Here is a 22,042-nt window from a genome sequence, read left to right as displayed (position 1 = left end):
TCATAATTATTTACAAATCTATACAATCCGTGTCGAATCTCATAATTGTCAAGCTCTATATACTGAATTAAATATACATACATTTGCGTTTACCATATTCTGAATGTCAAAGTGCATAATTGTGAGAAGCTAAATGAGTAAATACCTTCGTTTTGACGAGACAGAGTTCAGACTACTGTCATAGTCAAAGCAGCAGCTTCCTCTCCGTAGAGGTGCCGGGCTGGAAGTCAGGGGCAATCCGGTTCGACTGTGAAAAACCATGGAAGCAGCATTCCCAAGAGATCGTCTAAATCGTTCTTGTTCAATGGCTGAAGGTACACCTTTGTCTGAAGTATCAGTATTTTCCATATCTGCGTGGCTCTGATGCTGCTGCAACGCGATTGCATAACAGTTCATCTGTTCTGGAGAGATGTGTTTTTGAGAATAATCATTTCGAACTGTATCTGAACTGCATTTTTTGTCGGTTCCTGTGTGGCCAAGAGAATTGTTTTGCATGCGAAACGGTATTCCTTCACATCCGATTTGCAACCTCAGATTTGTACTATGTTTAATTGGATTGTGAGATATATACCCATCTCTTCCTCCCGTTTTTTCTTCTTCGAGTAAAGTCAAACTCTGCTTCTTTGTTAGGTCAGGAAAATTATTTTGCAATTCGGTATTTGTCCCAGGACAGAGAGGGTTTTGATATAAGCTATTTGTACTAAGACACGCAGTATTACCAACTTCAAGAGATTCGTTCTGTTTATCAGACCCATGGGCAAGTTCGGATGGATTTGAGAAATCAATCCTCCTCTTGACTTTATTTCCTTTGGATTTTTTCGGCTGTAGGTTGAATTCACGCAGGGGGTGAAACTGGGGATTATTTAGAGACTGGTCAGAACTTATGGCGTAGTTGTCGTAATAACTTTGCGATGACAACGTTTCCGAATTCTGTTTGGTCTGTTCCTTTGAAAATAGCTGCTTGAATAGGCCTATTCGTTTGTTTAACGACAAAGGAAGCGACCCCTCGTCTTTGTAAGATTTCACATCAACACCTTTCTGTATTTTATCATTTGCTATGTGAACATCACTTCTACTATCACAGTTTTGAGCGGAGAAAACGGTTCTTGGCCGAGCTCCGTTTGATATATCGGAAATAACTTTCCGTGAATCATTGCTAGTCCTTAATATGGCTCCTAATAAAACGTCTGCTTTGTTGGTCACGTTATAAAAACATTCGACAGGCTTAGCATCCACTTTTTCGTGCTTTCCGTGGTAATGTTTCCTTTCGTCAGTAACTTCACTCTTGAGTTTTTTCACGTTTGCACGTTTTTCCTGGTGAACAGCAGCACTTCGATTAGTACCAACAATATGAGGTTTGAAGTTTCTTAATTCGTCTGCCGCTACAGCTCTGCAAACGTTGTTGTATATTGGATACCGAAGCAAATTTATATCTGCTTGTGTCTTCTCAAGATAAGATTGTTGTTCAAAAATGGCATCGTCTGATTGGTTTTCAACCTTGTCGCGCCTTTTTATCGTACGTACTGGAGTACGTCGCCGCCCTGCTGGAGTTCGCGCACGCAGTACAGCTAACACTTCGTCAAATTCCCATTGACTAAGCTCCAGATTAGAATTTAACTTTGACTTGACTTCATTTGTGTTCTTACATTCCTCTGTTGGAACCTCGTTTATTTTAGACTTGTAATTTGTAAGTCCATTGTTAGTTGCCACATTCAATACCCGGCTTGGTACTTTACTTATCCAATCGAAGATTCCACTACTGTCTTTCATCTTCTCCATTTCTTCCGAACATTTAAGATTTGACATCAACTGCACCAAGTCGTTATTAGATACAGATGCTTGTTGATCGATCGTACCTTTCTGCGGATTCTCACTACACACATTACGGGCCAGAGACCCATCCATCAATTCTTTATCTCCAGCCAATTGACTAAGGAAGGCCTGATCTGACGAATACGTCGTAAAAGGTGTTCCTAATTTCGATTGATTGTCATGACTATACGACGAAGGTCCAGGATTTGATTTGTGAAAGGGACTACTCTGACTAAAAGGATTGACGACAAAGTTAGCTTTCCTATGAATAATTGGCAGTGTATCAAGGGCATCTAGTGGTGACATTTCTTTCCGATTCTGACCACACTCTGTTTCTTTTCCACTGATTGTACTCGTTGTCCAGTTTATATTCCCCATTGCATTATGATGATCTGTCACTGACGACGAACTTGACTTTAGCGATTTTTCATTCTCGATCTTTTTTAACAACATTTGTTCACTCTCAAAATTCTCAACACATTTTCCCCAACGAATGAGGTAATCTTTTTTATTAAATTTTGGAGATTTCTCGCGTCGAAGACTCAAAATTTTACTATCACAAGGTGATTTACAAGTATCAATATCCATAGGTAGTCCCACGCTGCATTTATAACGTTTTTCAGCATTGCTTTCCGGTTCCTCGATACTCAGCCACGAGGTTAGAGTTTCTCCTGAAATCGCGATTCGATTGTCACAACCGCTTCTCTGCATCTGATTATCCAAGTGATTGCTCACTTTGCTCACTTGCTTGTCACTCGAAAATCCAGTACCCATACTTCGTGACTGATGAATTCTACAATCTGCATTGTTGTTTGCAGTTCGAGAGCTTCGGTTTTCTAAATATCGCGTATTGTTGTAATTCAAATCGACATCATCCAAGCCGCTATTGCTATAGATTCTGATCTCAGGCTCTTCTGTTAATAATTCGCAAACTGACGGTAGACCAGAGGTAGAATTTACAGAGTTGTGAGCACTCGCATTTGAGATGAAATCAGGGCCACGTGGTAGCGATCTGCGCCGTTTACGTTCAGTGTTAGTTTTCAGAGATGGCGAAGGCGGGGAGCCATCTTCATCCTCGCAGCGGCAGTGATGTTTCCCTGGCTCGTTGCAAGGAGTCTGGAGTCTATCATCTACCAAAGCTGTACGAAATTGGATTAAATCAGATGTACATCAGAAATAGAGTCATTAGCAAATAATTTGTGAAAAAGAAAAACAAATTTTAATAAATAATTGAAACCACAGTAGATTGAGGTGAATGAATGTCTATAAAACTCTGCTTTCACAATCGGTTTACTGTAATTATTAAAAAACGTATAGGTGACAAAAGTAAATATAACGAATTTGCTGATTACTTGAGGGCTTTTTGACACCTCGTGGTAAAAAAGCACAGGTTTATACAGGACATAAAAATTTTGTTTCATTTCATAATTACTTGGAAGAACAAGAGCCTCAGGATTGGAGGTTGTTACTGATGCTGAAATATTTTTAGTTGGTGTCAATGCTCTGGCAGTTCCTTCTTCCTCCTTTTCAGCTGTAGGATGGATTGAGCAAGTCAGAACTGGAACATCTTCCATGCGAGGCAGTGCCCAGACCGTAACCTATAGTTTAGATCAAATTTTTACCGACATATTTTTGATCGACGTCAGATATAATGCACAATTTCTGAAACAGTTTCATTAATTAAAGGTAAACCAAAGGCCGGTACTTTGATATGAAAAAGCCACAGAAATAAAGCAATACCATACCTTGATGGAGTTTCCATCTCCGCAAGCAGCTAACGGAAAGGTGTGTTCCGACGGAGTTTCCCGAAACTTTCTCAGGTTATCTTCGCTGAATGAAACTATTCTGGTTGTAATGTAAGACGGAGCTGCACCTTTGCTGCGCGACCACCATGCTGCAACTTGGCTGAAGTGTAAGCGCGATCTAACCGCTTGGTACAAACTCTGATTGTTCATCATTTCTGGCCCCCTGTAACGTTTGTGTGATCAAGTTTATTATCTCGATTGAGCGAGGTGAGAAATCTATGCCTCATGCAAATTATTAATAAAATGTTCCATGGATTGGAGTTTCTTATTTTCACCTACTTGCTGGGCACAACGCTGATAGACCAATATTCAAGCAGCATTTCTGACGACTGCTGCCACGGATTCATGGATATGTACGGTATTGGCAAGACAGGATCTTTATAGGTAGCTTTCGCCAAACCGCATGGACAATCGGTGCACAACAAGACCTCGACACACAGGTATGAATAGGTGGTGACTCTGTCCGTGATTTCACGGACCAGTATCACGTACCGATCACACTGGGTAAGATAAGAAACATTCGTTCAGTTTCCTTTCAGGATTCTTTCTTTTTACTGCTAGCTAGGCGGGGCATGACATAAAAAACATATGTTGCATTCAAGATTCGACAAATAATTAGGAATTAAAGATTAAGAATATCGAATAGTGGACGACTAATATAATCAACTCAAACAAGTTCAATGGCATGGTATTTCAAATTAATCAATGTTATCAACGAGTCAATCAAATTGTTTACAATGAAAGGGATGAACACAACTATCTTATCTGCTACTGTTCCTACACAGAAAATTGAAGAGTTACATAGTACAGGATTCACACAATTGTAATCGCTTTGTCGCTTTCTCTTCGCATTGATTACCGGTGCCTCAATAATTTCTATGCTATCGTTATAAGCCGATGAGCTTGCATTGACTTCACATGGTTGAAAAATGTGCGGTGAGGGGTAGAGCTATGTATCGAGGTAAACGAAGAAGAAGATGTTGAATCTCATTTCTTTTGAGACATTTTACATTTTCATCGCATTCATTAGCCAGTAATGCTTGCTATAGAATCACAAAAATCACCATTTCTTACCAGATAGTTATCCTTTTCGCACACATGATTGTTGGTTACTGGTTGTAATGGAGCGGCACAATGTGGACCCTCCATATACCCTCTTGGAGGACCTTGGACCCTTCCTTCGCTAACAAGAACACCCAGGGCTCGGACCATCCCCAACACACTACCGCAATTACCAGCCCGCTGGGGGCTGGTGGAACCACCCGACACTGCACCGAGGCAATGCATTTCTGAAAAATAAAATACAAACGTAATGTTGGTCATTTACAGTTCCTCAAGTACGTTTAGTGCATAAGTTTACTACGGTTATTATGGTTTTAGTGGGCATTTACAGATTTCAAGTATAATTCTGACCCAGCATAAGGGGCCTTACTGCGGATTACGATTGTTTACATAGTTATTCCGATGGAAGCGGGGGAATTGATATTTACGAGCATAATGTCTAAAAGCGAACGACGAGATCAGCAAATCATGGGTAAAACGGCAATGAGTAAAATAACAGTCTACGTCTACTACTTACATATATACTTATAGCATAATTTTGAATCATGATTTATCAATAGCATTATAACAATTCCAATAGAGCTCGTGCAACGTGGAATTAATTACAGATTCAATTTGCCTGATCTTTAATTCATTTAATTTTTATACCGAGGATCAAAAAGATCCTGAGAAATTTCATAACACTCCAAGGATTCCGCTCAGTTTCGAAGAGTTCGGCCGATTGAAAAGTTTTATGTAAACTCGATAACAGTTGAGTAGTGAAGTTGAGAATTTTTCGTATAGAGTATTATAAGTTATCGCAAACGAAGCGCTGGTAAAGACTTTCATACCGGAAGAAAAAAAGACCTGGCCTAACGAGGTTCCAGGAAAGTATAGACTAAATTTGGTCGGTCGAAAACATGATGGAATTTTCAGAAACAATCGCAAGTGGATTTTTCCGTGCTGCAGAGGAAAATACCAATGATGTGTAACCGAGACTTAAAACGCACCCTTGTTGCACATGCCCCGCACCATGAAACAGTTCCCAACCCATTGCAACAACTGCACTGACATTTTTTTGCAATGGTTTTGATGAAGCTTCACATTTAAAAAACTTGCGCGTGCATATCCTCGACGGTAACGAACAAAAGATGCATGTGTGAAAACTTCCAATTTCAAAAAACGAAGTTGAAGACGACGGAAGAGACAACTTCGCAATTCACTCAAGGCAAGTTACGCATTTATTTATGCACATCTGACAATGATTATAATTGACAAGAATCACTTGCACTTGGATAATCGAAACACGCAATACTTGTACGTATATACGTATACTCTGCGACAATGCAAATTTAGCAATACTTTTAGCACGCAAGAAAATTATTTCAATCATGAAAAGTTCGGCGAGTTGTTCCAGAGTTGTTTGCCGTCGGGCATGTGGACAAAATTTGAATAAAGAACCGCTCTACTCCAACAGTTTATATATAGAGTTAAGGGTGAGTGGACGGCGGCGCGTCATGCGCATCGCACGAGCTTTTGCAGCCAGCCCCCCCGCCCCGCGACAGCCGGAGAAGAGCGAACATTAATGTTTCGAAACTGCAAGCGCATTGCCAAATCCGACAGGTTTCCCCTCATTTTCCTCAAGGTTTCCTTTCTCCAATCCCTGCCTACAATTCTTTCTCACTCACTCAGTCTGCAGCTTGTAACTACTTATAATTACTACAGAAGCTACACCTGTTTGTACGTCTTACCTGCTCGGTAGGTTTCAGCCCTTCGGTAAGAATTATTTTGCAAAATATTAGGTTGAATTTACAATAACAATAACAATAATATCATAGATATATATACGTATACACGATGGCGAGCTTATATTCCCCACGAGTGCCCCACGTGGCTTTATCAACTGTATAAGAGTGTCTGTGGTGCGGAACGTTTCATCCGAGAAAATTTTAACCTTCCATCCATTATGTGTGTACAGAATACGTACGAGAGCATAAATATATGCTCAGATTTTGTTATCCTCTAAATTTATTCGAAATCTATCCACAATTGGTATCAAGGAAAAATACATATCTAATATCATCAATTGCACGATTTATCGTATCTTGGTCTAATTAATATGATATCGTAGATAATCTTACATCTTCTCACATTCATGTGAATTAATAAATGCATAGAGTCTCATGCGAGTGTTTAATTTCCCATTGTTATAAAAGAAGTTACACATACGCACAGGTACACCGATCGCATAACAATTGTATGCAAGATACATGACTACTCATTGTCAGTCTCCACGACAGTCGCATGACAATTTTTAGAAAATGAAGGTTTCCACATTCTATAAATGGAGTTAGAGATTTAATTCTGAAAGCCAATAATAGTTGATTGAACACGTACGGGCGGATTTTTTCCATGACAATTGCTCAATGTTGCGTACAAAAAATATACTCAACATCATATTATACAAAATTCGAATCAGTTCGAAGCAAGAAATGTACGTACTTGAAGTTTAACCACATCAGGTTGATTGGAGATTTTTCAAAATCAGATAGATGTAACAAGAAAGACCGAAGGAAAAAATCACACGGTTCCAGAGACATGCAAACGTTCCAACCGATTTTATTCAAAGATCAGCCCACAAATTAACTCGTAATATCGTCAACTACGGATTATTCTGTTCGTGAAAATCGGCTCCCTTAAAAGCAGAAGTTCGCAGAATCCTAGGCAGGTAGGTGAGAAATCGAATAAAATTCGTCATTAAACGTGAACGAGGCCCTGCATAACCTTCAAGTAGTCCTGGCGTAACTGGGAGTTGTTGAACTCCAACGCAGCATGTGGACCGTCTGGAGCCCCTGAGTTGAACGTCGGATTGCCCGGCAAGGTGAACGAAACTCAGGTCGGCCGACCACCCCGTGGAAGCAAGGGAGAAAGGGAGGAAGGAAAGAAAGGAGGGAATAAGGGACAGGGGGAGGGGTCTCCGTTTCGAACGAACCCTGGGCTCAGAATTCCCGAACCCTTCCGCGGCCAAGGTTATTGTCCAGACTCTAAATGACAATAAGCCTCATACAACGTCCTTGTTTTATACTGTCGGTAAATCCATGGGTGCAGGTCGTAGCATTATATAGACATCGAAATTAGTTGGACCCTTTTCCGTTGTACTTGCAGAGAAAGAAGAAGAGTAGGAGGCGTGGGGGGGGGGGGGGGGGGGGAGGTAAAGGCGACGTCGACCCCGAAGCATAACGGGTCGTCGTCCCACCCTCGAATACCGAATCTTGGCGCGTCGGGATGCCCCCAACTACGACGCGACGGGCGACGGGAGTTCGGGGTCGTTGCATCCAGAGTAGGAGCGTCGGTCTTCTCCTTGTTCCGATCCTCATCCTCCCCCGACTTCACCGAAACCCCGTCGACGTAGGATCGCGACGCAGTCGTCGGCGCAAGGTAGGTATAACCTACCCGACATTGAACTTGGACAAAGAAAACTCTTCTGAAAACATCGCTTAGGTTTATTGTACTCCAACTGCGTACCCGACGTTTCGTGCAACTAACGGTAGGTACTATATGTACCTACAGAAATTGGTCACTGTAAAGAATTTTATGGATCATATGGTCGGCCGATTGCGGAATAAAAATAATAACCGCGGCCGCAATGGTGGAAAATAATGATTACAAGTATAACCTGTTACACATATATAAACCAATTAGTTTGACAGTGCGTTCGAACGGAATTTGCGTCGTTCTTTTGACAGCGGTCCGAGTCCCTATACTTATATTCTCGTTTCCCGTTCCCGATTGCCTTTGTGTTTAATATACCACGAGGCGTGCCAAGTTGTACATATGTACGTTGCAAAGCTACGCTGCGATCTCAAGTCACTGTGTACATCGTATGACGAAGATTACATCGAGAGACTGGCTGGCAGTTTCAGTTTATTGGCCTGGTTGTTTTAAGAATTTTGGTCAAAGAGTTGCAAGTTAATTTGACAACTGACCGAAGAATAGCGCCGGTGGCTAATCAGCTACTGCAGTCCTCGAAGCGCGTTACAAGTTTCGTAGCTGTGTGTAATGACCGTCTGAAAAACATCAAACCTGTTTCTACTCTGGAACGGCTCGTGTTTCGTTTCGTTTCGTTCACTTGCGAGTCCCTATACTATAACCATTCTGCAAACATCGCGTTGTAGGATGACAAATTTAAAGGGGAATATTATTAAGGCAATTCTCAACGTGTATTTGAATTATCAGAGTCCATAGTCGCCTAAAAAATATCATATTATGCATACATATGTAAGCATTTTCCAAATGACTGACGGTCGCTCTAGCTTACAGGGTCATCGACTACAAAATTAACCTTCGGAGGTTGTATGATTTGGATTTATATGTATTTTTTATTTCAGTGTCATAATCGAATTCCAATACTGTTTTCCACGCTTCCCTACGTGCAGTAATTTTAGAAAATATCCCATTGTAAGATGGTAAAAATTAAAACCACTAACTTTTTCTTGTTAGAACTCCAGCCAGTTTGTCCTGCGGTATAAAATTTCATGTAATACTCGTATCTCGCAGGGGAGAAGAAGACCTCCTGTGATTCTATTTCCAGAAATATGACAAATATTAGTCTTCCTCGCTCACGGTAGTCGAACTCTCGCTACGGAAATTCGTCCGCTGCTAGCGGTTTTAAATGGAGAAACTTTAATTTTTCACAACGTATATTACTATACAGAGAAGTTGAGAAATGCTTTAAAAAAATTTACATTGCATAATAAACCGATGCTAGTTAGCATTTATAGAGTTTGCAATCGCTAACGACTATATTACTGGAAATTAACAGTAACCGCAGATCCTGCGATTCATGCTTGTGGATGTGTATTTACAAAAGAGTGAAAAATGTGTGTAACCGCCATACATGAAGCATGTTATAAATATTTTTCATTTACGCTATCGCTAAAACAAACTAAATGTCGGTATTATAATACAGCAACACTGTTAGAAATGATGGTCATCTTCGACGATCTTTACTGATACCAGAGTGCTTAAACATGATTGCCTTCATCTTAGTTCCCAACTGTAGCCATCTCATAATCGTATGTACAGGTACGTAGGTGGTTTCAGGGTTACCCGTGTCGTCTGCCACTCAATTGAGATGGACGTAAGAACACGACACCGGTGGCTTCGAATCGTTTAGATGCAACTTTTGCCGGTATACGTATTGTTAATGGTACTGATGATGTTTTTCCCGTGCACCGCAGGCATACTCTCTACTCGTTGCATATTTTGCGTCAGTACGCGGCGCCGTGACATCCGCAAGTGTTCCGCAAAATCGCTTTTTAATATTCAATCACATACAGGGTAGTAATATCAAAGGTAGTATGGCATTGCGTTCTGGTCCACAAGTAATCGAAGTCTATGCCTATGATAAAACCTATCAAAATCTTTCGGGTTTGGAAGAACCCGACTGACCAGAACTCCCCTATTATAGGGCTTCGCGTCTATGCGGGCATGTGAAACTCTGACAGTTGCTGTGAAAGGAACAGAGCTGTGTCAAGGCTGATGACTATTGATCTTATGGCAGTACTCTTCCTTGCGCGAGTCATGCACTGTCGTTACGTTTAGCATGTGCACTCGAACGCAGGTTGTAGCTGGGTGGGTGAGTGGGTGGTTTGGTAGGTAGACAGGTAGGTAGGTAGGTAGGTAGGTAGGTAGGTAGGTAGATCCGCAGGTAGGTAGATGAATATTTAGACGGATAGATAGATATCCATCTATTCCTAGGTGGATATATGGATAGATGGATTGATGGGTAGGTGGATAGATGGATAGACTGCACATTAATGGATATGCTTTGAACGTATTTTGCACCTGGGCAATCTATATCCATGTCTTTGTCACCACGAGATTTCACTTTCGGGAATGGTAAAAGTGTACCATTTTGATAAACAGACCGAGGACTTTGATTACTTCACGATCAGATATGATTCATATATAGAAAGAATTCCTATCAGAAAATTATGAGATCAGTCATCATTGCTCTGACGGCAAACGGTACGCGAAAATTCGAGATGAGCTACAAAGTAACGTCAATTTCCATACACGGGCAACAATTATACGTTACGCGAGATCTGCGTGCCAAAGGCGTCGTACCGAAATGAATGTTTGGAGTACGTTTCTAACGCCGCGGAAATTATCTCTCCTCTCATATATTTAACAATTGATTGCCCTCTCGCGGACTTTTGGACCTCGTTGTAAACGTTCCTGCATGCTCACTATTTACGTGCCAACATACATATGCGCGATAAATGGCGTTCGTTCTATATAAAAATACACACATTCTATACAGAAGTGGACGCATGAGCTTATCTATAAACAGGGTTATTTATTGAATACTGGTCACGAGTGAAACTGACGGAGCCGATTTTACTCGAAGTCTGCATAAGCGGCTCTCTCTCTCTCTCTCTCTCTCTTATTCAAGGGTGAGGCGGCCAATATTCAATAAACGAAAAATGCATATACAGCATAGAAATTGATTCCGTAACGGTAGCAGTGTAGAGGATACCAATTTAGGATGTTAACGCAATACAAACCAGCAGCAGTGGCGATCAGGTGAAAGGACTATTTGTCCGTAGTGCGATACGAACCTAAATCAGTACTCTACTTCAGTTAATGTACACACTTGTACTTCCATTTCCAAATAAACGGTAGTGTGTTCTACCTATCTGTCTTTGTTACACTACTAGTATTGGAGAGGTATAATAATACGCACGCCTTAACCAGCACGCATGTATGCATGTGCGTATTCATGTATGAACGGTAAAAAGCTGACACGTTTCATAGCAGCAGGTGGTGTGTGTGTGTGTGTGTGTTTTCGCCTAGTGGGTATAGCGGCCCGAGCAGGAGATCGCACGCTAAGGTCAGCTGAGCGTCGACTGCGGCACAGCTGGACGAAGCACAAGATGGCCGACGCAAACAGCTGATCATAGGCGGCGCGCAGTTCCTCAGATCAGATGATCGTCGTCTCTCAGAGGTAAAGGAGGAGGAGAAGGAGGAAGAGGAGACGAGCAGGCAGGCAAGACCTAAGCTCCGAAGAGATGGGGAGGGGGAGGGGGGGGGGGCACGGCGCGCGCACACTCAGGCAAACTCTCGAAGGGACTGATAATTCTATTTCAGGTCAGGCGGACCTAAAATGGAACCCCAAGAGCTGCGATATCGAGTACAAATATCACGCTGAGCGATAACTGTCCTGCAGGGTTTCGGACTTACCGACAACATACGTCAAAATTTTAATTGCCGCCTTCAATGATCATCAGGTTTCCCCAACGATTGAAAGCTTTCGTTGCAATTAATTAATTGTTGAATATAATTGATGAGCGGGGAGAGTCAACCCCTCCTTAGGTGTAAGTGTATGTCTATCTCTTTGTCCCGTGTTCGCTCATCTCAAGTGTATGCCATATCGATGCACTTGTAGTTTAAGTGGGTGTTGCCGAGTATTCTGACAACTACAGAAATGAATAATATGCTATTGCGATTCAAAGAATGTATAATCACGTAATTTATAACGTATAACGCGTGTTATATGTACTCGCAATCAACGTTTAAATCTCACTAGTGCGTCGGATGTAATTTTCCATGTACTGAATTAAAATCAAGGTCAAAAGAAGATTGGGATTATTTTCCATCACGCATGCAAATTTTTCTGTGCGCGTGTAATGTACGTAGGCACAGTTACTGAGATTGACTATGCCAGCACTCATCGAAATCTATACAAAAAAAAGAGTTCGTTCTGTAGCCAATCTATTCGTAGAATAAATGAATGCATGCAAAATCTCACAAAGTCAACTTGCCGTAGGATTCTAGAGTGATAAAGTGGCCAAATATAATCTTGCTAAGTGTACGCATTCTACTACAACGGTATCGACGAAAGTAAGTTAGGCTTACACATTTTGACGGTAGGAAACCTCTGATTTGCGAGGGTGAAAAGCGGAAGGCAGATAAAAACAATGATAACTTGGCAACAGAATACGTAAGGGAGTGGTAAGACTATAGTTGATGCAAAATGAAAAACGCAGGATGGTATACAAAAAGATGGAGTGTGATAAAAGATAGAGTTAAAAGTATATACGCGAACACAGTCTTCAGAATGTTAGACGCTGCTGATTGTATTTTAAACCGGCATGCGAACGAAAAACAACAGCAGCACAGGATGGAGGCTACTCTTGGTCACCGCGGGCACCTTTAATATCAGAATTGATTGTGAGAATACGTACCAATACCTGTAAATATACGTGGCGTAGGCTTATTGTACATGCGTTGTACGGTCGAGAACCTTGTTTATGAATCAAAAAATAACTCGCTAAGGTCAGAGGAAAAATACGCGCGCTTTTGTTGCAAAGCGAATATACATGTACAGTTAAACACTAATTAATCCGGGATCATTGACTTCTCTTGGCTAGCCTCTATAGTACTTTCCTATTGTATTATATTACATTGTATTACTTGCGTTACATTATCACACATTAGGGTGGTTCATTTAAAGATTTTTTTTTTTAACGTGCCACTCGAAAAATTTGTGACAAATAGCGAGACAAAAAATTTTCGTAAAGCCTGGAGGAAGGAGGAATATATTCCGAGGTCGCTACCAATTCTTTTAGTATTTTTTATTTATTTTGGTTAATTTTTTTCGTATCGTGGTCCACTCAATCATTGATCATAAAAATCAGTATTGAAAAAGAAATAGGGACATTAAGGTGATACGATACTCCTAGTTCGGTAGCAAAAACTGGTTATCCAAATTTCTCCGAGACGATTAATATTTTGGATAAAAGAGGAGAACAGCCAACTGCAGAATTGTTAGGCGCAGTTTGCTGTTGATTGGTGAATGATTAATTGGACCACGATACAAGAAAAAATAAACATATATATATATATTATATATATTAAAATTTATTTCTGTGTGTACAACTTACAGACATATACATATATATATGCGCGCGCGCATGTGTGTGTGTGCGCACAGAAATAAATTTTAAAAATATTACAATGATTGGTTGCGACCTCTAAATATTTCTCTACCTCCTCCAGGTTTTACCACAATTTTTTGATTATTTTCCAATTTTTGACACAAATTTTTCGACTGGCACCTTAAAAAAAGAGTGCAATAATATACCACCCTACCTACACACACGCGAGCGCGTTGCATACAGTGTTCTATCTCCCTGAAATCAGCAACCCAGGTTGAAACGCTGCACGCTACATAATATCGTTGAAAAGACACGTGTATAATAATTAACCAGCAAAAGAGACTGGATCAAGATTGAGTTTCACAAGGAGCGAAAGACAAACTAATGATAAACGTAACCCAAGCTCGTGTCTGGCGGGAGTGAAAGAAAGAGAGGTGAAAGTAAGAGGAAAACAAGGCTCACGTCTCGGAAAACTTAGTTTGGAGAATATTACATTAATTACACGCGGGTGTCAATTGAATTATCCAACCAAGTATCCGTACGAAACGTAAAAATAGGAATTAAGCTGGTAGAAATTTCTCAAGTCTCCGACATCTGCAGACATTCGACAAAGATATAAAGCGACACGGATGATGGTCAGAAATTAGTCAATTTCTCAAATGCATCTGCTGCGATGTCGCGATGATTTCAGTACAAGAAGCTTGATAGTAAAATACCACGCTGCTACCATCAACCAACAACGGTGAAATTAAGTCCGGGCGTTGCGTAAACTAGTTTTCAAACGACCTAAATGCCACTACTTTCATTTCAGTACAGAAGCCAGCGGACCATAGCCGTCCTGTAGGAAGGCCCCACTAATCATCACTTATAGGGCTAACTATAATTTTGCAAACAGTGTGGAATAATAATGAAACACCCAAGCGTAAGAATTGTGCAGGAGATATGAAAAGTGTGGCAGGGAAGTTCGGCGGAATGGCGATCAAAATCAAGTAGCTGCCTGCAGTGCATGCATAATAGGTATGAGTCATTTCACATCAAGTGTGGCGTGTTCCGCGAGAAATACCACTCGATGACTGAAATTTTACTGATTTTTTTTTGCAGATTCTATGGAAAAAGAAAAAAAAAACACGTATTCCAACATTTGGCCCCCTTGCTTTGACTCTTGCATTCTTGGAAAACACGCTAAAAATCCGAGCTGGAAACTAGGAAACACGCCTTTCCCGAAACTTTTCACGTCTTTGGATATATAATCATGTATAAAGACTCAAAACTTTGGCTAGTCTCAACCCTTTGAGTCATAATGGTAAGTATTCTTACCACCTATTTTATATCCATTTTTTGTACATTTAGAGAACTTTGAAAACATATTGGTTTGCGGATTTTTGCTATTTCTGGTAATATTCTAATAGGTTTTCAATGCTCGAGAGTAATTATTGCCATATAATATAAATTATTATTGTTCAACGATCAATTGACAAAAATCATAAAAATCGAAAGAATAATTCACTTCCGTGAAATTTACCCCTCTACACGTATACATGTTTTACATAAATTATAAGAAGTTTTTGCGGTCGCTGATTAAGAATCTGAAATCATATTTTGAAAATTCAAGGTGGCGGATCTAATAAGGCGGACGAAGATTGCAAATGCAATCGAATTGAATTAAATCCCATATGGAGGTAGTCCAATTCTGCGCGTTTAAGTTGTTTATTGTTAGGAAAACCGTTTAGAGAGTATCATTGTGAGCTCGGCTCACAGTCGTTTCGTGGTTTAATATATGTATAGGAATTTCCGTTTCTTGTAGCAGTCGGATTCAACATCCCCGCAAATCCATGCACCCTGCAACCTGATTCTGAAGATAGTTAAAACAGATTTAATCGGTGCATAAGGAATAATCAAATTACACCGAATATGCCAAGGGGCCAAATTTTAGAGGTAACATTTATATTAGGAAAAAATTCGGTCATGTCACCACCCTCCAGTATAAGCCAAATCGAATTGATCACGGCAAAAATAGAATTAACGCGAATTAAAATAAATACAAAGTAAATCAAAAGAATTGGCACAAGTCTTTTCAATTCGCTTTAATTCGAGTTAATTCCGTTTTTGGACCCACCTACTCAATTCTATTCAATTCGTTTTGGTTTACTGGGCTGATTAATAAACAAGAATCATGTCAGAGAACGACTAAAACCAAGTGAGGATTAGCTACTTCCGGTACGAGGACTCAAGTTATTATACCGTGTACGAAGGTAGTCTACTTCAATCTCTCTCACTCGCTCTCGCACTCGCATACACACGCACGCACGCACACACACACCTAGTAAAAACAAGATGTCGACTATAAGTATAATATATGTCGCGTACACCGCACCGACTTGGCAAAACTCACACCAACGAGCGGTTTCAGATTACTATACAATAGATACTATACGCCGTGTATGGACAACTGCAACTATAGACGATAGGTATCGTATAGTTAGAGATTAGAATATGTAACCTAATCTAACCTAACTTACACCTATAATATACAGGTACACTATTCATATCTGTCACGCATTGTACAATTTGCGAATTATACTTGACTATATCATCGTTGATGCGGTTAGACTTTGTATATATTATGCTTACAAGTAGAAACGAGGTCGTAGCTAATCGGACGAATTTAGGACACACGATGGTAGTGATACATGAGCAATTAATGTTACTTATGACGTTGTGTAAACAAAAAAAAAAGTGACAGGCGCGACATGATGTCTGGTGCAGGTCGTCTTCGTCTTCGTCGTCGTAGTCGCAGTCGTAGTCGTAGTCGTTGTCGTTGTCGCATTGGCCAGGTCGAAAATGTTTGCGAATACATCACGCATATATGGGTAGCGGTAAAAAGTCAGAATTGCCGATTGATAGAAGGAACAGAATAACGAATTTTCATAGATCTCAAAATCTTATTCGTAGAATATAAATATCTGGAAAGTCCAAGGTTAGAAAATTGAAAACATGGAAGGTCGAAATACGGGAAGACAAAATGTAGAAAGGTCAAAACATAGAACGGTAAAATCGATAATCTGTGCACGATTCATGAAAATAATGTGATTCTGTAATCTATTTAGATCGAAGCATATAAAAAATAAAAAAGCAAAAACAGTTCCGACATGGAAAAACTAAAAACTTGCGAAAACAATAGTAAATAATGAGATCCCATTATCGTGCGATGCTTAAAAATCAGATGATTTTAAATCATATGATCAGTGTGAATTTTTCATATGTTTAAAAATGGCGTTTTCGGAATTGGTTTTTCAATTTTAAAAAATTTTACTGGTGACTAAAAAAATCCCGAAACCCTTTTGGATCGGTTGCAACATCATTCTAAGAGATGATCAAAAGCAACGGGGGTGAGGTACATGGGTTGCAAATTTGACGTGGAATGTCCCATATATATATATATACACATACACACATGATAAATAAAAAGATAGCTATACCTATGAGGCGCGCCAGATACACCAGATACCCAATAGTCTATACTCTATAACTACTTCGAGTGTAGATCGTTTTCACGATTGCAGCAAGCGAGCGTATTCATTAGCAGGGTTTGCGTTCGCGGACGCACGTGTACCATGTACTTACATTCATATCTCGATCCACGTCGTAAACGTTCAGGGCCGAGTAACGGGTTGATTGGGCCCGTAGGTATACATAAATCCGTTGATTAGTAGTTACAACAATATCAGGTTTGACCCCGACCCTATTGTTTTCCTATTACTGTACCGCGCCAAACGAATATTTTTACGGATATTCGACACAAATCATCGAGGCGGAGTTTCAGATTTTGTTCCTCTATAAAACGAATATCTTACATTTTATCGCAAAGTTGTAAAAACAGTAACATTGTGAATTTTTTTTTTTTTTTTTTTAACGACAATTCGCGGGGGAAAAAAAATATGGAAAGAATTATTTTCAAACATTTTATGGGCAAACAATGTTTGGTTGTATATACAAATTTTGCGATCAACGACAGGGCTTTTTCTCGTATGATAAAAGAAAACGTCCTACGTGCCTTGTCAAGACTTGTAAACGGCTTTTGCGCAAAATCTAAAACAGTACCTAGCTTGTAAACATCCGTTTAGTGTAGCAGCAGCATAAACGGCGGAAAAATCGGCGACTCATTCGATGAGGGTCGGGGTTAAACTTTGTATCATCATTCGTGTGGGTTAAACCATATAGTTTAAATGTACTTATTGATATCATCTTTTTTTTTCTTAATTACACAAAAATTACTCGTGCGAAGTAGAATTGGTTCAGTCATTTAAAAAATAATTGAATAAAGCGGCAATTGGGGCCCTCTTGGTTGTCTTATATTCGTCCCTGTATACGTTCTATGTACATACGCAGAAATGCGTAACCGTGCAAATGACGCGTGGCAGCCGAAACCGCGAACAAGAGAGGCAGTCGCGCGCGTATTTCACCTGCATTGCCGAACCACATCGCCTGGCATGCTTGCAGTTTATTCTGAAAACTTTTCACGTGACGCGAGAGGTAAACTAATTTCGTCGTTTTAAACGAAATACGTTGTCCTTTTTAAAAGTTCGCTCCTTCCTAGTCATTTCCCCCCAATATCGTAAGTAGCATTGTTCTTCCGACTAGCGCGCTTTAGCAATAATTTTTTCCCCATTCTTATTTAGCCCTTTGAGTCACACATTAATGTGCTGAGTTAACTTTTACAACAAGATAGTATTCTATGTTTTTTGACGTCACGAATCTGAAATCGGATTTCAAAAATTCAAGATGGCGGATCCAATAAGGCGGTGGAAAATTTCAAATTTCATCGAATAGGATCAAAAAACTCTATGGCAGGGGTTTTCAGAGTCGCTGATTAGTTTCACTATACTGATTTTGCAAAATCTGATTTCAGGTTCGTAATAGGCGATCCTAAATGCCCTGGACAGAGTTTCTTCTCTGAATTCGATCGAATTTGAAATTTTTGTCCACCATATTGGAACCGCTATGTTGAACTTTTTAAATCCGATTTAAATTTTGTAATCAGTGAGCCCAAAAACTTATAATTTATGTTTTGCATGTATATGTGTAGAGGGGTAACTTTCTCGAAAATGAATTATTACTTCAATTTTGACGATTTTTTTCAGTCAATTTGTTTCTAACAATAATAATTTACATCGCATCACAATAATTACTCTTGAGTATTGAAAACCTATTAATATACAACCAGAAATAGCAAAAGAAACCACGACGAAATATGATAAAAAGTTCTATAAACATACAACAAAGAGATATACAATGTTAAAACGTTACATTGGAATTGCTTTATCCATAGTTCATTTCGAAGAATCATCTTTTACTCAAATTCTGCAGATAGATAATTATATAAATTTATACGAGTCTCGACGGGATATCAAGCCTTGAACGAACTGCCACCCGCGCGTATAAGGTACTGATTGCGAATCGCGCACACAGCACGGTAACAAACAACGTAGAAGATACTGTAGTGTGACGAGAATAAAAACATGCTAGATTCTGAACTGTCGATAACCGTACGTAACGTCACGAATTTTCGAATATCTTTGAATACAAAATTTTTCCAAATACACCCGAGCCGAGATTGCGGATCTCCGCCGTTCAATAATCATAATACCCAACAGGTTACAGAATTATACAAGTTAAAATTTCCAACGAGAATGAAATAATACTTGCACCAAGCGTCGCGTCACTATCTCGAACTCGCGTTTTGTCTACGATTCTCGATATAGTTTGATACATAATGGGTAAACCTCGTGATTGTCGTGAAACAAGCGTGATCAAGAAACACTCGAGGTGACTCGGTCTCTCTTGTTAACCGCTGCAGCTTGGCCCCATCCGTGAGTGCGGTAAGTGCCAAGTGGTCCGCTTCGAGATATTCACGTTTACGTATGTAAGATATAGATATATCGTTTATTTTATACAACGAAATCACAGTTGTTAAAGGAAGGCGCGGACTCACCTCGTGGGCTTAACCGTTACCACATTACATGCTATAGCGTTTATGTATGCGTATACATACTTATGTATTATAGTTGAAACGACATTACGTAACGTTACTTTGGTCAGCCATGCATATTCACAATTAAGCTTGATACACCGAGTTTACATGTGTTACGCATACAAGCCTATAAGAGGCAGGCCGCGGTTGTCGACTGACATTTCCAAACATGCTTGACAATATGGTGCAACACGGAGCCCCGTACGCCCTACGGCATACAGTGTAAGAATCGTGCCATATTGCAGATGTACAGGTGTTGTCACGGAAGACCTGATTTTTCAATCCTATCTGCACCGCATCGTCGTCCTATCTATCTCCGAATATAATATGTAGAAGACACATTGGAAGAATCACGAACGGATAAAGAGTTGACAATCATGAAAGAACAACGTGCAGATGGAAATATATAACATTATTCGTACGGGCATGCATGCGGGTTTCATCGATTCGCGGAGAATGACGGAAATCAGTGTGAATTGAAGTAATTGAAAGAGAAGCAGTTACTCACCACCAAATAGGTTCCGATCACGACAGCACGAAACACCCGAGCCTGGAGCTGATCTCGTGTGGTCAAATGTTCGCCATTTTATACCCCACGGGGTTGCACGGTCGTCAGGGAATGATGTCGGGCGCGTGTTATGCGAAATGCACCACTTAACTATTCGGACAGCTAAGGATCGCTTCGTGTATAAGGAGAGTTGAAGTGGACGAAGCGAAACTGGAACGCAAAACTTGCACACAGCCTAGCGCACCCTCACGATCAGACCGAAGGTCTGTTGCCAACTGAGCTCCGGAGTGCGGATTGACAGCTTGGGTCTCGGGTCAGGGCTGCCAACCCAGATACGGCTCGGCACGAAAATAACACGCGTGTCGTGTGGGGCATGGAGGGTGGGAATTCTCGATTCCTTCCGAACTTCCGACGTAACAACTGAGGAGATGCGGGACTCGTTTTCTTATCTTGGCTGTTTCTTCAGTAATATAACTAATTCACTGGGTAATTCGTCATCGGCTCTCCCCGCGTTTTAACTGAAAAAATATGTGATTAAACTGACAGCTAATAGTACAGTTTCATAACGACTTGCGCAATAATATTATCGTCTTTGGCTAATTTTGTTCATTTCATACCTATATACGTATACATCATCCCGTTGCCTTGAAAATAATTTGATGCAATCGTAGCGATGATCATTTCTTGCGTGTTAAACAGATCCGCTACCGCGATTGTTACTACAGTAGCTATTTTGTTATTTGTCATATGAAGACTTACTGAATCGCGATTCGTCTCTCAATTTGTTTACATGGCTCGCTACATTCCCGTTAAATGATCCTCGCCCCCTTCGTTACATAATACAAGTTATTATAATAACATATAAACATACCTTTTTTGATGCTCCACTAATTCGTCGACTTCCAAGTAATAATCAAGGTGCCAAAACATACAGAACCTTGAGAAGTTCATCCCGACCAGCACACAAAGTATGTGAGTTTTCGATTTCGCGGTACTGAGTTGGCAACAGTTGCGATCATATGGTAGTCAGCTGTCTTTCCTTTGTTACACAGTGCCGATGCTGCATGTTCAATTACCAATCCGTGAAAATGCTCGCACTCTTTAATACCGACGCGGCACAGGAGATCCCTTCATACTTGGACGGATTTATAAAATGGTAATAAATATATAAATCAAATGCTGTCCGTATATCAAAATCAAATTTTAAAATCGGCACGAGGCCAATGAATTTGGTTCTGACGTCGAGTAATTGCGCGATCTTTGGCACATTTCATTTTCGAATGTAGAAAACATAAGGTAGAAGGCGAATTATGCAGCAACTTAATTACTGAAATGCATTACTGCTTCATTAAACTATAGCTATCTCATGGCTGAAGATTTAGCTAAAGTCTCAAATCAAGATACCTGGTAGAAGGCGATTAGTATGTGAGAATTATCAAGTTCCATCAAGGTCGAAATCAAGAACATCCACAACAAGTATTAATTCACACTCAACCACTGTCCTTGTGGTAATATCAATTAACACCGATGCGAGATCAAGTTACGGACTGTATTTTGAGATTGCTACATTATCTCCATAGATTGGCAATTCTACTTCTACCATGACATTTGGATTCGAAGAGCGTGTAGATAATGGAAGTCAGATCTGAAAATAAAACGAAAGAATCAACGTCTTTGGTACCTTGCGAACTTTTGACTACCAGTTATTCCCATGAATATTCTGAAATGCAAATTGTATCTCTTACGCATATTGATGTAGAGGCTGCCTTACTTTTTTTGCAACGGAAATTGTTCTTGCTTAATGTGGACAAGCAGAAGTCTCGACGAATTGAACGATTAATAAAATTTTCGCTAATAACTCAGGAGTCTGTCGAGTAACATCTTGGTGATTGGCATTGCATTC

The 22,042-nt window shown here is 40.1% G+C and overlaps 1 protein-coding gene across 2 annotated transcripts in view; it reads right to left on the bottom strand.

Moving 5' to 3' along the window:
• Window positions 1–22,042, bottom strand: part of LOC107223785 (protein FAM214A) — a 27,948-nt gene extending 5,906 nt beyond the window's left edge. The window contains exons 1-9 of one of the 2 annotated variants that reach the window (XM_015663589.2): window positions 21,911–22,042; window positions 21,544–21,784; window positions 21,011–21,274; window positions 20,140–20,657; window positions 4,692–4,906; window positions 3,897–4,117; window positions 3,558–3,780; window positions 3,245–3,410; window positions 146–2,951 (exon numbers count right to left, since the gene is read on the bottom strand). In XM_015663589.2, the coding sequence (XP_015519075.1) occupies window positions 146–2,951; window positions 3,245–3,410; window positions 3,558–3,780; window positions 3,897–4,117; window positions 4,692–4,904 (3,629 nt within the window). In that variant the 5' untranslated portion in view covers window positions 4,905–4,906; window positions 20,140–20,657; window positions 21,011–21,274; window positions 21,544–21,784; window positions 21,911–22,042. Of the gene's footprint in view, window positions 1–145; window positions 2,952–3,244; window positions 3,411–3,557; window positions 3,781–3,896; window positions 4,179–4,691; window positions 4,907–20,139; window positions 20,658–21,010; window positions 21,275–21,543; window positions 21,785–21,910 lie in introns of those variants that run through there. The other variant, XM_046734819.1, reaches the window with a different exon arrangement.

Source organism: Neodiprion lecontei, chromosome 3, assembly GCF_021901455.1.
Source record: "Neodiprion lecontei isolate iyNeoLeco1 chromosome 3, iyNeoLeco1.1, whole genome shotgun sequence".
In the NCBI taxonomy this organism is placed as follows: domain Eukaryota; kingdom Metazoa; phylum Arthropoda; class Insecta; order Hymenoptera; family Diprionidae; genus Neodiprion; species Neodiprion lecontei.
Note: the sequence above shows the minus strand (reverse complement) of the source record. Positions and strands in the feature narration are given on the sequence as shown.